At 32.2% G+C, this 16,780-nt stretch overlaps 1 protein-coding gene across 1 annotated transcript; it reads right to left on the bottom strand.

Moving 5' to 3' along the window:
- Positions 1-2,870: 2,870 nt before the first annotated feature.
- On the bottom strand, positions 2,871-15,245 carry LOC132564469 (E3 UFM1-protein ligase 1-like). The gene is made up of 16 exons (XM_060229120.1): positions 15,169-15,245; positions 13,409-13,681; positions 12,774-12,888; positions 11,806-11,936; positions 10,863-10,921; positions 9,881-10,027; positions 9,116-9,291; positions 8,602-8,772; positions 7,965-8,100; positions 7,392-7,638; positions 6,826-6,992; positions 6,158-6,288; positions 5,167-5,247; positions 4,645-4,736; positions 4,024-4,235; positions 2,871-3,449 (listed from the first exon to the last, which is right to left on the bottom strand). Exons 1-16 carry the CDS (start codon positions 15,243-15,245, stop codon positions 3,298-3,300), a joined length of 2,367 nt encoding a protein of 788 aa, XP_060085103.1. The 3' UTR covers positions 2,871-3,297.
- Positions 15,246-16,780: the final 1,535 nt, after the last annotated feature.

A 16,780-nucleotide genomic window follows, 5' to 3' on the forward strand; every position in this document is an offset into this window, starting at 1 on the left:
ATAAGCCTCATCTAAAGTGTTGCTAATTTCGCATGAAATGATGTTAATATCAAATGTCACTGCACACGGGACACGGCAACATATATTATGCGCGTTGGACTTTTTTTTCTAATTGGTACTGAGTTCATAACTAGTTAACCAAGGTCAGTATGTCATTCCATCTCCACCCCAACCCTGGCGGCGCCATCATCTCGTTTTTGTTGATCACGCATCAGTATATATATAGAATTGTACGAAAGCCACACATATGAATATCACCTTTTAATACAAATTTTGAGTTAGGGTAGACCAAAAACAAAGCAATTAACTGCATCATACAGCTGTTTTTTTTGTCCTAGGACTGTCAGAAATACTGATGACCTATAGTTTAAACCAAAGAGGTGACTGAGGAAAATCGCAAGAAATATCAAAATCTAGACGGGGTGGTGCACTAGACCCATAATTCGTGCGTAAATTTCATATATCTGATAATTTAAGAAGAGTAAAACTGTCTATATATAGTATCAATGTGAGTATAACTGTCTATATATAGTATCAATGTTAGGGTATAACTGTCTATATATAGTATCAATGTGAGTATAACTGTCTATATATAGTATCAATGTTTAGTATAACTGTCTATATATAGTATCAGTGTTAGGGTATAACTGTCTATATATAGTATCAATGTTAGAGTATAAGTGTCTATATATAGTATCAATGTTAGGGTATAACTGTCTATATATAGTATCAATGTGAGTATAACTGTCTATATATAGTATCAATGTTAGGGTATAACTGTCTATATATAGTATCAGTGTTAGAGTATAACTGTCTATATATAGTATCAATGTTAGGGTATAACTGTCTATATATAGTATCAATATTAGAGTATAACTGTCTATATATAATATCAATGTTAGAGTATAACTGTCTATATATAGTATCAATGTGAGTATAACTGTCTATATATAGTATCAATGTTAGAGTATAACTGTCTATATATAGTATCAGTGTTAGGGTATAACTGTCTATATATAGTATCAATGTTAGAGTATAAGTGTCTATATATAGTATCAATGTTAGGGTATAACTGTCTATATATAGTATCAATGTGAGTATAACTGTCTATATATAGTATCAATGTTAGGGTATAACTGTCTATATATAGTATCAGTGTTAGAGTATAACTGTCTATATATAGTATCAATGTTAGGGTATAACTGTCTATATATAGTATCAATATTAGAGTATAACTGTCTATATATAGTATCAATGTTAGAGTATAACTGTCTATATATAGTATCAATGTGAGTATAACTGTCTATATATAGTATCAATGTTAGGGTATAACTGTCTATATATAGTATCAGTGTTAGAGTATAACTGTCTATATATAGTATCAATGTTAGGGTATAACTGTCTATATATAGTATCAATATTAGAGTATAACTGTCTATATATAGTATCAATGTTAGAGTATAACTGTCTATATATAGTATCAATGTGAGTATAACTGTCTATATATAGTATCAATGTTAGAGTATAACTGTCTATATATAGTATATGTTAGGGTATAACTGTCTATATATAGTATCAATGTTAGAGTATAAATGTCTATATATAGTATCAATGTTAGGGTATAACTGTCTATATATAGTATCAATGTGAGTATAACTGTCCATATGTAGTATCAATGTTAGGGTATAACTGTCTATATAGTATCAATGTTAGGGTATAACTGTCTATATATAGTATGAATGTTAGGGTATAACTGTCTATAAATAGTATCAGTGTTTGGGTATAACTGTCTATATATAGTATCAATGTTAGGGTATAACTGTCTATATATAGTATCAATGTTAGGGTATAACTGTCTATATATAGTATCAATGTGAGTACAACTGTCCATATGTAGTATCAATGTTAGGGTATAACTGTCTATATATAGTATCAATGTTAGGGTATAATTGTCTATATATAGTATCAATGTTAGAGTATAACTGTCTATATATATAGTATCAGTGTGAGTATAACTGTCTATATATAGTATCAATGCGAGTATAACTGTCTATATAGTATCAATGTGAGTATAACTGTCTATATAGTATCAATGTGAGTATAACTGTCTATATATAGTATCAATGTTAGAGTATAACTGTCTATATATAGTATCAATGTTAGGGTATAACTGTCTATATATAGTATCAATGTTAGAGTATAATTGTCTATATATAGTATCAATGTTAGAGTATAACTGTCTATATATAGTATCAATGTTAGAGTATAACTGTCTATATATAGTATCAATGTTAGAGTATAACTGTCAATATATTGTAATAAACAGATACACGACAATGTAGTAATGTCATATACATTTATTTTCTGATATGATAAAAAGATGCACCCAAAAAACATGTCTGTTTTGTGCAAGGATGTTCTGGCTTCATTGAATTAATACATGCTTTCTTGACCAAGATACCTTGTGTTGGTCTTATTTGCATTTACCTGAAGCTAATTGATACAAATTTTGCCGAATATTTACAGAAATTCAAGAATATATCAGCAAATTTATGAAAATTAATGTTCATTGAAAAAATTATCATGTTTTCTTTACTAATAAGTTAATAATCTCTATTTATCCGTGAAGTAGAAATGGAACATTGTATCCTGTACCTAAACATTTCGGTTCCTTGGTTACTTCATTTCAGTTTCCTCCCAGAGTAAAACCCTTTGTGCACCACAATCTTGGCCAACAAGAGTGATTAATACAAGTTTGTATTCATTTTCCAATTGTTGTAAAATATATCAACTCTATAGAAAACTTTTAAAATCAGGAACTTATTTGAAACATCAAATCAGGCTACAAAATAAACAAACCATCCATGTATGTGCCATGTAGATCCTCCTGAATATACTGCAAAGCCTACAGATACATAAAAACAAAAAAGTCATTAACCTAAACAGGTATTGTGTCCTTTTCTTATAATAATTGCAGAAAAAATCATTTCAACACTATAGTGTCATTGAAGAAAATAAGCTTTATTTCCAGATAATTTATTCTTTCGTGTAACCTATTACATTTCTGTATACAATACTTATACATCATGTTGTCATTAGGGGTGCATAAATCATTTTCAAATACAACTTCAAAAGATTACCTCCACATATAATAAACATAAATTAAGGTGCTTTGTGCATATCTTCATTATCTTAAGGACTGTATATACTTATATGTTATCTTTATTCCCATTTGAATTCTATTAATTTTGCACAAATCCACTTTAAAACCAACACAACCATTATAAAGATAAAATTTTATGAGGTCGTATCACTCTGTGTTGTCGTTTTCTTTGCCTTTGAGGCAATGTCTTTCACTTTAGGGAGTAAATCTTGCATTTCCGTGGTTAGTTTAGCTTTCTCTTCTTCTTTATCATCACCTTGTAGTTTCAAATGTTTAACCACTAAATCTGAAAGAAGATGAACCCAAAAAAAAATCTTAAGAAGATGTGCAATGATTTTGTATTAAACTCATTCTGGTCATGATTACCTACAGTTCAACAAAATTCACATCAACAGTTAAAATCTACAAGTCAAATCTAGATATGTTAAATACCTCTGCTATGTTATTTGACCAATATTTGTAAAGAAAAAAAGAATTGATTTAAACAGACTACAACAATACAAACATAAGTGCTAGCATGCTTGGCACTGGTCACTTGTCTGATGTAGGTGACAGTGTTGTTATTGACACATTACACTTGAGACTTTTACTGGTTGTGCCATAAGTACTACTACTTTCTATGAAGGTTAACTATGTGATGATTCAAGAATTGACAGCTTGTTGAACACCAACATATTAGCATACAACTGCCTCGGAAAAATATCACAATCGGATAAAAGTTTCTTAGCGATTGTTCAGTGATAACACTCTCTCAATCACTGAAATCTCACACATAAATTTCAGAGAGATTGTATGTCATGAAGCCGACTTAACCCCTATTGAAATAAAAATAGATAACTGCCTTGCTGTTTGATACGTACCTTGAAGACTAACAAATATTTTATGTTGTTCTTCGTCCATGTGATCTTTGAGAAAGAGGATGATCTGTGGGACAGACTTGCCAGGGGCATGGATCAGACACTGGGTATAGGCCTGGAAGAGTAAGACTACAGCCAGATGGAGGGTCATGGCAGGATCTGATTCCTGATTCATCTGCTCTAGTAATACTTGTCGGTGGTTAAACACCAGCTGTCTGTAAATACCAGAAATATCAAATACAAAACTGATATACATGTATTGTAAATTGTACAAAGTAGGTAAAATTTGGTGATTTTTTCTATATTACAGATGTTATTTCATCAAAATGTTCCTATAGTAATTCATTCCTTCCCAGTTCCTTAAAATATTCCAGTAACATTCCTGGACCTGGAATATCCTTGATTTAAATCAGATTATCATATAGCCATCATTAGAGACCTGTTTGTTTATATCAAAAAAAGAAAGAACAGGTTGTCTATCTTTAGTCTTAAACTTCCAACATAAATCCTGTGGACAAAGGGATTTATAGCAGTGCATTGAGATAATATATGTTGACATGGACATGGATAGGCCTATAACCAGAATGGTCTTAATGGTGGCAAGATAATGATTTATGGTTTTACCTCTCCTTCCTTTTATCTGGTTTCTTCAAATTAATGCCTAAATATTCAGGTCCACAGAATTTGTCGAGGAGAGAAAAGAAGTCCTCAAGGCTCTGGAAATTAAGAATGTCAGAGTTGTCACATATCTGCAAGACTAACGTAAAATGTAGCAGAGAAAGTATACAAATATACCTAATCAGTGGCAGGAACTGACAATCATTTATATTATAATCATAATGCCTTAGTAAAAATACAGACAGGTAAATTCTGATAATATTCTTTCAGCTATCAAGTTTTGAACTGAAGCCTCCAGTTTATTTCAGTAAATTTGGGAATCTCCAGGTTTAAATTTTGGAACTAAACTGTAGATTTTTGAAAAGAGAATTTTATCATTTTCATATATATATATACTGTAATTCTGGTAAGGTTTTCAAGCACAAACAAGAGTAAATCGATTATCATATCCAATAATCCTCTGTTACAGTTTTGAAGTTTTAATATCTTGACAGCAATCCAACATCAGCTGTTCCACAGAAGACTTACCTTGCCGCTTAAGGAGGCATGGAACTTGACAAGCTGAGGTTGAATACTGTCTGGCAATTGGCTGATAATTTTCGCTCGAACCTAAAACAAGATGAATACATTCACATAGCTGCATTTTCATACAAATCAGATATCATTTTGTCTGTTCCATTGCCATTTACCATCAGAAAACATGATTTTTTATATCACTTTGCCAAGTTGACATCACATTCTTGAATATTCAGTTATGTTGGGAGAAGTGAGCAAGTCATTATTTGTAAATGTTCATATCAATGATTGTATATCTTTACATAGGGCTCTCATGCAATTTATAATAACTCCGTTTAAATGATGGTTGCCATGGTGACCATTTCCAATGAGATGAAGATTCTAATTTCAGACCGGTTCTAATTTCTGTAAAGACTATTTGTGGCAATTACACATCATTAGTGGAGGTCCTGTCTGAACATGACACGATTCAGAATTTACTTAATGTATCCTTTAAAACTTCAACATTTTCGCTTCTTTTCTATTCTTTTCTATTATATGAAATTTGAAAATTCTCTTACTGCCAAATCCAAGATGGTTGCCTGTCACCGGTTTTCTGATCATTTCGAAACATAAAAAATATCCATAATTATGGACAAAGGGAAACCTACATACAGAATTTGAGAGAAATCTTTCTAGTTTTTGTCAAGAAATAGTGATATTTTAGAGTCAAAATTAAAGATGGCTGCCTATATTTTTCTTAATAGACCAAAAATGATGCATGCAACCAACATATAATTTGAGAAATATCTGTTGTGAACTTCTAAAGAAATAGCAATAACAAACAAATCCAAAGACAAATGGACACAAAAAGAGAGAACAAGAAGGACATTATACATCAGACATAGGATGATTTGAATAGCCCATCATCTCATGATTGGGCTAAAAAACTAATATAACTTTTACACTAAGCAAACAATCCACATGTGTAGGTGTATTGAACATCGTTTCATCTAAAACTTACTTCAGGAGTAATTTCTGATTCATCTTGAACAGACACCATGTGATCAATCGCCAAAGTGTTGACGACCATATTGGCTATGTCACTGCAGAGGGTTTTCAGGATGTGTTTAATAAGCTGTGTCTGGCCCTCATCTACAAAAGTAATATCTTGATTAATTTACAACTACAGTTTTATATTTAAGGGTATATCATACATAATTTGAAACTGAATCTCTTTCCCAAAGACTTCACTCCTGCAATCCACTTTGGTTAAGGAAAAGATCTTGAATGAGGCTGGCTAAGTAATAGAAAATTTTACAAAGTTAAAAGGTCCACAAATGCCTTTCAGAGTACTAATGGCTGACCATCGACAGTTTTTCAGTTCAGCTTAGGCCTGTAAATAAATTTCAAGAAATACCAATTATTGTGTATGTGTGTTAAGGATGTATTGATTTCTTGTTTAATTTGGATCAATCTCAGACATTTCAACTGGTTAAAGAGAAATCAACCTCAGTTGCAAGTATTAATGAAAACAATATTTACTGGAATTTAAATATGAATGATGATAAATGATGAAGAATTTTGTGAATAGAAAATATTAACATTATATTATGAATATAAATACACAATTCAAGGTTCTTGTATGATATAATTATCTTTTTTCATTTTACTTTTTACAAATTTTCAAACCTTGAAAGAGAATGATTCCCTTTTCGAACAGTTTACAATTAGTCCAAAGACCAGACAACTTCTCTTGCAAATCTCCATGTGTCTTTTTACGACTGGCCCCTGATAGTGAACCAGACTGTGAGAGAAATATGGACTTCGCCAGCTCATGAAACTGTTTAGTTAAAGGCCTGAAAAATCAAGTTTTCTTTAAATAAGCACAAAAAGTAATATAGATGACAATTTTAATATATTTTCAATTAGAGATGAAATACAAGAAAAGATATAAAAATGCTTTGTCTTCCAAATTTCTGGAATTATTGTAAAACCAGAGAGTGAACCCCTTATCCTATTTAAACACACATGAATCTGCTGACCCTGACTTTATAATGAAAACTTAAAAAAATTCTATTTTCTATAGTTAAGGTTGTCTTTTAAACTGGTCCAATTTTCAGATTTAGTGAAAAATTGATGCAAAAAGGTTGTATTTTTTAAGGACGTCATGTCCTTTTTCACAAATTTTCAAGGCAGAACCCCTCCTAAATAATGCACTTAACAGTATTCATGTGTGATATACCGTGGATATCTACCTATGCAGATGCTGAGCTATCTCAGTAAGAAACTCGTCTGGACAATCCCGTAATTCTGTCTGCTTTCTTAAAACATCCTCCATTTCCTCTATTGCCATGAAAGAGGATTCCATTTGCTTTCCTTTTCCTCCTGTGTCGTCATCATCAGAACCCTCATGCGTGTCACCTCGTCCTCTAGCCCCTTTCTTTTTCAGTGATTTGGTTTTTACTTCACGGCCCTGTGTTCCTCCCCCACTCTTTGTACTACCTACAATAGCATTGAATACTGTCTAAAACACATACATTATATAGTACTTCACAAATTGTAACAATAAATATCATCAGTTTTTTCTAAGATAACATAGTTGCACAGAAAAACAATATCTTACTACCTAGGTTTATCTTTCTTTTGTCTCTCTTTTTTCATTTATTGAAAGGTGGGTTGGGGGAGTACTGTAAGATTTCTTTGACATAAAATTTAAATTCTTATTATCATAATATAAAGAATAAATAATGCCTGAATAATTCTCTGGATTCTAAAAACAGATGTTATGAGCTTTACACAAAAGAGTGTGAAAATTCTTTATTATTTACTTTGAGCTTTCTTCTTTCTCTGATCTTTCCTCTCCTCACGGCCAGTCCCTCCATCATCCATTCCCGACAATCGAGCAGAGGACTTTTTACCAGAATCACTGGTATCTTTGAACACATTCGGATTTTTTCGGGATTCCTACAGAACAAAATGAAGAAGTTTTCAAACATTTTTGATCCAATATTCTTTCCCCGTTAAAAACAAACAATAAAATTTCACTGGATTATCTGTCTTCAAAGAATTGAAGAAGCTTGTATAAAATGAATGACTGCTCATAAGAAGGCTGGTACTGATAGGAAATGCATAAGAAACAGATTTGACACAAGCAAATGTGCTGTATATTTGAACAAAATAAAACATTTAATTTCACACCTGTTTAATGTTGAGATTGATAAGATATGGTGAAGTACAGAAGTATAGTTTCATGTAACAAAATACTGTCATCAGCCAAAAAAAACCCTTTCTCGTAATAAGCCCGCTTAAATCTATCGCAGTTTCAATAGATATGACAACAATTTCTATATCATTGTCCAGTAATTAGTAACTTTCCTAATTTGCTAATTCAGAATTTGGGAAGTGAATACCAATTTTGACATTTCTTTCTTTTTTGATTGTGAAACTGTCAAAATCTTGCCCAACCTGTTCAGCTCTGGATGCAACAATGTCCTTGAATTTTTCAGCAAAGCCTGTGATGAATTGTTGACTGGACACTATGGTGTCACAGCTGACCACCACTGATGTTATCCGTTTTGTACACTCAGTCAACAGCTGGTTAGCATCTTTCTCACTGAATATGGACGGAAGTAGAGGCTGAAAACAAAATGTATCATCAATACTTAATTTTATGTTTTGATAAAAGAGACAAGGCTTACAGTAGTAGAAACATGTATGGATTATGTGATATACAGAATTTATTCCTGACACAGAAGCTTGTCCTTACAATACTTGACCAAGACTCCCTTGTCACCCTATGGTAATGATCCAGAACCTGGACATGAAGTTGTATATATAACCTATATAAACACTTGAGCATGAACCCAAACTTTCTGTTTGATAAAAAAAGTTGATCTTTATTGAATGTGTGATACACTTTACCATTTTTCTATCCTTGAGGATTTCTTGAGCACAGATTTGCAACTTTTGTACAACATACCATGATGTTGACCCAGGAATTGTCCTGAAGAGCTTCCTCCACACTAGCTTCGATCTGTTCCTTGATCCCTACACCAGCACAGCAGGTGCTTAGATATGTCAGAGGCTCAGATTTAAACCTTTTCTTGATGAAACTTTTAGGGTCGGAGATTCCAAGGCGAGATAAAGAATCATATTCTATAGAAAAAGAAATTTACAAAACATATATCAGACAGTTATGTCTGCTCAGTCTTAAATTTGCTTTAAAAGACGTAAATACAGTTTCTTAAATAAAAATTACTCTCTTTGGTGAGCAAAAAATTTAAAATGAAAATGTTAAGATACTTTTTATTACAATACTGAGAAAAGCAACATTTTGATAGGTTTAAATAAATAAAAAAAAAAGGACAAAATTTTGTAGCACCATTTTCAATACATGAGGCATTATGATTGTTCATGTTATGCCATCAAAATCAATTTCTGACTGGTGCAGCTCAGGAAAAAACACACTCCTGGAATAATACTCTCTAGTGACGTACATTAATAAATATAAGATTGGTGAATTCACTATATAGACAAAAACTTGTATCTACTTTTGAACATCAAACTTTAGCCCAGTGTTGGTTTTCACCCAATTGACAAAAGGGTCAACATGTGAAATAGAAAATGCAATGAAAGTTTCCCCTGGTAAATTAACAAGAACATGGCGCCGAGACAAATATCACAGGTCTATGTGATCAATATCTTTAATAAAATGTCATACAATTTTCATTTACATTCTTCTTACCTAGATAGCCATTTTGTTTGTAGAAGGAATCAACCCACTGGTTCTGAGTCTTTGTATAGATCTCAGGGATGTAAGCAGCGTTTTCCTGTCTGACTCCACTAATGGTCCCTGCCAGTCGCCCTGTACTAACTAACTCCTCCAAGATACCTACAAAAAACATGGTATTACCTTTACTTCATATGTAAAGTATAAGTGAAATGCCAAAGATCACATATGTCCACACCCAAGAGATATATAGGTGGACTTATATAGAAGTACATAAATAGAACATTTCCTACACTGATTAAGGTTAAACCTATAGCTTGTCTGGTTAAAGTACAGATTTTCAAAACACACTGTGTACTTAATGTAATGCTCTATATCTTAATCGAATTGTGTTTAGATATAAACAACATAATGAAAAATTTCAAAGATTTCTTTTCAAAAACACTAAATTGTAATGAAAAAATTATACAGTGGAATAGAATAAAAATCCTAATCATCAAAAATCGTGATACAATATCGATATGTATATAGAATAATGGGAAACAAGAACAAAATATTTGAGGGATATTTCAGTAAAACATCTATCTGCACCAGGACTTGAGGTTTTGTTTAGGGGCACCTGCCATAGAATTTAATTATTTGCTAAGAACTATAAACAGCAGTCATTTATTTACGGAGTCCACGGGTCAAGTAGATGATTTAGTGGAATATCAGTTCTTTATTTTTTATAGAGTTATATAATATTAGACAGATATAATAATAACTCATTCACATCCACAACATGTGAAGTTCCAAGTAATAGGAAATACTTATGTCATAACAGAAGGTAATTTTCTCTTTATTCACAAACTCATTAATGATTTGTTTGTTACTTAAAAACTTGATGAAAGATGTCATTTGACAACAGCACTTTCCATCAACAAGAAAAGAGACATGTACACATATCTAACGTAACTAAAGCCAATATCTCATTCACCATAAAGATACAGATACATACTGAAGAAGAGTCTGTCCTGAAATCTGTATCTATGTAGTATTGTACCGACTGTGGTTGGTCTGCAACAAAATCATCCATGTCATTATCAAACAGCACATGTGAGACATTACATATGATTTCATGTTATACATCTCAATCGCCTTAACATTACCCATTTATCACATAACACTCAACATTTTTGTATGGGTGTGGCCTTGGATAGTGATCAAGCTTTCAAATGAGAGACCATCTTATATCTATACCTTATTTATCTTGTTTAAGACATGCAAGATAAACCTTTGTCCTGTGCGTAGGAACAAAGGAGACAGAATATGATAATTTGTACCAGTGGGAATACATGTATTAGTACAAGCGCTATCTAGTATAAAACATTCAATAGAGTGTGTTATTTTTCATTTCTGTTTCTTTGCAATTCTCTTGCTTATGACTGATGAGCAACAGCCTCAATGAGTATCAATGTTCTGAGGGATATTGATATGTAAACTGTATCTTGTACAGTTTTCCATACCAGAATGAAGTCTGAAGTCTACCAGTGATGCTTCAACATTGTAAAAACACATAGAATTTTATCACTACCTTTTCTTGCAGAAAAAACAAAGCTGAAATGGTGAAATTCAAACATTAACTCCGAAATTATCATTTGCATAAACTTCATAGAAGGATTAAAATACTGTCAAAATATACATTTTGTCCTAAAAATATTGTGTTAAGCATGATTACACTAATACAGCAACAGTTTCTGTACAATGTTAATATAGCAATTAACTAGTGTGAATGCGGAAATTCATCATTGTGTTTATTTGTTAAGGGATAGGGTTATCAATATTGCGTTAAAATTTGATTGCATCAAAATCAGCAATTTGCAGTAAATGGGGAAAAAAATGTAATTTTTTTATCCTATTAAACTGATAACATTTATAAGAAACTATGACCTTGAACCAACCTTGTAATAGCACTAAATGCTCCTCTGATACGAGATTTCATTCTTGTGATGAAGGCATCAGTGAATATGACATCTGGATCATACGTATCCACTTTCCCTTTGATGATTCTACCCATTCGTTCATGTATATGCTGTAAATTATAAACAGAGAAAATAAGCTTCTGTTGGATAATGATTTATACAAAAACAGACATACAACAGACTTAATATTCTACTCTATTATGTTTATTCTGCGGTAAACCCAGACAGACAACAAATTATTCATGACTTAAAACTCTTAATTGGGGACATAGGCTTATAAATATAGGTAATGATATAAAATCTGGCCCAAGCTTTATGAATCTTCCTTAACTTTCCTATGGGCAATATTAAGTTCAGAAAAATTCCTCAAGTTAAGGAAGATTCGTGAAACTGTTTACGCTAAACATTTGATTAGTTAGAACAACATTAATTAAACATTGTTGAACCTGTTCAAATTATACAAAATTATGCTCATGAAAAAAAATTAGAGTTTAAACCTTCAGGGTCAACATTGACATTGCCCAAATAAGTTCACAACAAAATGCTTCCAGGGAAGTTGGGGGGGGGGGGGGTATAAGTTATAAAATAATTATCTTCTGAACACACATACTGTAATACAATACATGTTTATCTATTGTTTAGAAATAACAGATTTGATTTTGATCTTCATAACTTTGAATACCATGACGAAGAAACCAGCTCATAAGCATACCTACATAAAGAGGGTTGTAACTGTCACTTAGCAGAAAATTATTGTTTTTATTGAAAAAGTCTGTATGTCAGAACTACCAGTTTGTTTCAACTGATTAGAAATTTACTGTAGTTGAGAATTTTACTGACTGCAAAGTCAAATTGATTTAGGCAGGTTTATTACAAGGCTTATCATCAGATAAATATGGGAAATTTCAATATTCTCAATGCTGACAACATATGACATAAATACCAACCTCAGATAGGAAATCAGCAGGAAGATCATACAAGGTTGTCAGTTCTGCTATGGTCACATGACCTTGATCCTGGAGTTTGTCGTTCACTTCCTCAGCTAGGTTGTCAAGATAACTTCTACAAATGAAACAACAAAACAACATTTTCAGGGCTCAAATACAGGTAAATGTTTCTGGCAATAATGACCTAACATATCCAAACTTCTACCAATGCTGTACAGATGCAAGTATACAAATGTGTTGATGGGCAGAAATTGGAAGAAACATATCCAGCATTGGACAAGCAAACACACTTCCATTTTCTTATATTGTCAATGCTTTACAAAGAGAAGTATAAGAACATGTCATTTTTGAAAAAATGCCATTACTTACTTTGAAAGTTTTTTAAAATTTTATTTTTTATTAAGATTCAATTCATAAAAAGTTTCATAGTGCAAGTGTTTTCAACAAATCAGTTTAGAAAATGCTTTCAACAACTGCTCAGTCTTTTATGTTTTAGGTGTTTCTTTGCTGGGTAAGGCTTTATATGTACAAACCATTATCAGATAAAGTTGTGTACTACAGATGGTTATATAGTCCACATGGTGTGACACTTAACTCAAACATCAGGTACTTTAAAAGATTGATAAACACTGTACCTGGACACAAGCTGACCAAGGACCATCGACAAATTATGGTCATGTTTGATGATCTCGTTGACTTGGGTTTCCACATGTCTGAAGTCAACATTCAGGATTTGCTGTAGTTCTGACAAATTGATTCTTCCACCATGAACCATAACTTCATCCTTGATTTCTTTAGCCAGCTCCTGAGGAGTGAGGTATTCTTTGCCATCGATTGTATATATCACTTCAATCAAGTTCAACTCTACCAGTTTGTTAACAATCTCCACAACATTTCTTTCTGAGAGTCTAAAAAGTAAAGAGGAAAGAAGAAAAAAGCAAATTTAATCAAACAATGGATTCCTTAATTAAATATGCATTAGAGATAAACAGATTTTTATTTATGTTTTTCAGTTACCACCGGTAGTTGTTATAAGGAAACATCATTCATTATTACTATCAGCTGTTTTCAGAGTTATCCTTTGGTTAAAATATTTGTATCAGGAGTCATATTTATGGGAATGGATAATATCTCAAATTGATTATTCTGGATATTTTTGCCTGAAAAAAATGAATTTAGGTTACACCCTCTGGTTCCTTTCAGAATGAACCTAAATACACATTCAGATTAACACCAACATCATATCTGCCTTCAAACACAGAAACATGTCTAACTGAATTGGGCTAGAGCTTTAGGCTCCCAGTTTTGAGACAGTATCATCCTGGTGAGTGATCAGAATTTTTTTCACTTAAATGCATATTAGGCAACTGCCTCCCAGGGAATATACCTTACCTAATATGTTGTTTAAGAATAACAGCATGTTGTGTCATAGTTTTAAGAATTGCTTTACTATGATAAATTTGATACATGATAATCATGATTTGATATATTTGCTTAAAATCAAATATATCATTTTGTTCAAGGATATGTTTAATGTAAACACAATGTGAAATGGTTTACTGGACAGCTGATGCATGTTTTCAGTTAAGGTTTGTTAACTAACTAATGTTAATGTAAGAAAATAAGTCACATGTTTAAGATGAAACAATAGCTATAAATAACTGATTTTTTTAATAAAATGAACTAATCTTTGCTATGATTATCATTTAATAGATAGCATGATTGAATGTCTACACTGGCCTCTAGTTCACATTCACTGCTTGCAAAACAGACTTATTATGATCTACAAAATAATATATGGCCTTCTTGCACTTCATCCTGAAAATCTCCTCCCTATTGGCTTACTCACTCATACAAGCCATCACAACCCATATGCTGTCAGACACATACAAATCTTCGCTGCAGATAGCTATACCCCCACCCCCCTTTAAAATCGCTTGTCATAGCATTTCCTTGAGGGTTGGCCTAGTGGCCTCTCTATGTCGCAACTTTTATATCATAAGACAGATACATATATATAATGAACGGGGTGGACTTATTGGAATGGGAAAGTTTCAATATTACCATTATAGACCGATATCCATATTTTACATATTGCACAACAAATCATCATCATTACATTATTAAAAACATGTTTATTTTATTGTTACTATTTTCTGTCTGTCAATAGTTTTCCATCTTTGTATCCTCACATTGTTCCGGACATGTAAAATTGAAGAAATCCTGCCATGATGGTGCATGATATATAATGCGCAAGCATTTTCCTATTTATTTTTCCCAAATCATGACCGACACAATTTTTCGTAACTGTACATAATATATACTGTTGTGTGTATTGACAATTGGCAAGCGGCGAAAATAAAAATAATAAAGAGTAAATAGAACTATTTCTTACTTCTGTTTTGCACTTGTTAGTTGTGCTCGCTGAAAATCTGCTTGCAGACGTTTCACTTCTTGCCACAAGTCAGCCATGTTGACACTTTCTGCTGAAGAGTTCTGATAGGGGCAGGTAACTGCGTTCAGAACACGATGAGAAATGGGTTTCGAAGAGGATGTCGTTGTAAAGAATGATATGTGGAATTAAAATTGACGCGATGGTCGCAACCCACGATGGACATACTACGTGCCTTTGCATGACTTATTTGATACTTATTCAAACAAGAAAATCGTTATCAAATGATAGAATTTTTCACAAGATGGTAATAAATCTGTTGTAACAAGTACAATCCGACACGGTAGAATTCTTATGTGCGAACACAACCGAAAATGCATAAAATTTACAATGAAATCGTCGCAGCTTTCATTTATATAACTAATCTGTTGAAAAAAAGAATGAAATGCAAAAAAGAATAGAAAACTGATCTAAGCAGTATGAAAAATGAATGTTCCGACCGCTCCTTGCAACCAAACCAGAATCTGATCGGTTGAAGAACTAAATTGTTCATATTGCTGTCCAATGTGCTTTCTATCAAGACTGACATTTCAAGGTCTCTAAAATCTCAATTACATACATATACCACTTCTCAAGTATCTTCTTCGTAATGATTCCAGTCTAGGTACACTTTAACTACTGCGTTGGTGTGAACTAAGTAAATTGTAAAACGTATTTTAGCAGATAACAAATAAGAATTATGAAATATATTGAAATTTCGAGCTTTCTGATGTTTGAAAGGTTTATTTATATACAAACTGAGGAAAGAGTTTTTGTACAGACTGGTATATTCTTTATTAAAATTGGGAACACCAGGGAGCACGTGTAGTAGAAATGACGATATCCCAGTGCATTTTATTCTGATAAAAGAGACAAAAAAAAAAAAAAAATTAAAAATTCTTCACGTTCATTACTACTGTCAAGATATATTTGGTACTAAACATGATTAGTGAAGAACAAAATTTAATGATCGCCCAAATTTGAAGTCGGTAGTATTAATTATTCAACTTTCTCGTGTCACATTCACATACTCAAGAAAAAAGAAAGAAAATATTACAATGCACTTTATTTAAAAAAAAATGGATGAACTAGACTGTAACAGAAATGCAATGATTAACACACGACATATTTGGAAAGGACTTGGAAAGCAAGATTAGGGCCCGTATTCATGAAATCGTTGTCATGCTCAAGCATGCATTTTGTGCTCAAGCCTTATGTCTTGTTTAAGTTAAAGATTAATAAATAAGACTGATTTTGCTGAAGTTTTATAAACAATTTTGAAAGGAATTAAAGTCAAAACTATATTCAAGGTTTAGATTTGACATTTGTATTATTATATATTATTTAGGTTAATTATAAAAAGGTTTGCTTGAGCACAAAATCAATGCTTGAGCATAAGAACGGTTTCATGAATACGGGCCCTGGTGTTCCCGAAACATAAGCGTCTTTCTCAATAAAAGTCAATCCACGAAATGGAACGTTCTCAAAACGCGAACCAGATTAAAACAATGAAACTTCATTACTTATTGTCACAAAAAGGAAGAAATATATCCAAGAATATTTCCCCGTCTCTATC

The sequence above is a fragment of the Ylistrum balloti genome, unplaced genomic scaffold (assembly GCF_031769215.1).
Source record: "Ylistrum balloti isolate Yb309-2 unplaced genomic scaffold, AGI_CSIRO_Ybal_v1 Utg372288, whole genome shotgun sequence".
NCBI classification, from domain to species: domain Eukaryota; kingdom Metazoa; phylum Mollusca; class Bivalvia; order Pectinida; family Pectinidae; genus Ylistrum; species Ylistrum balloti.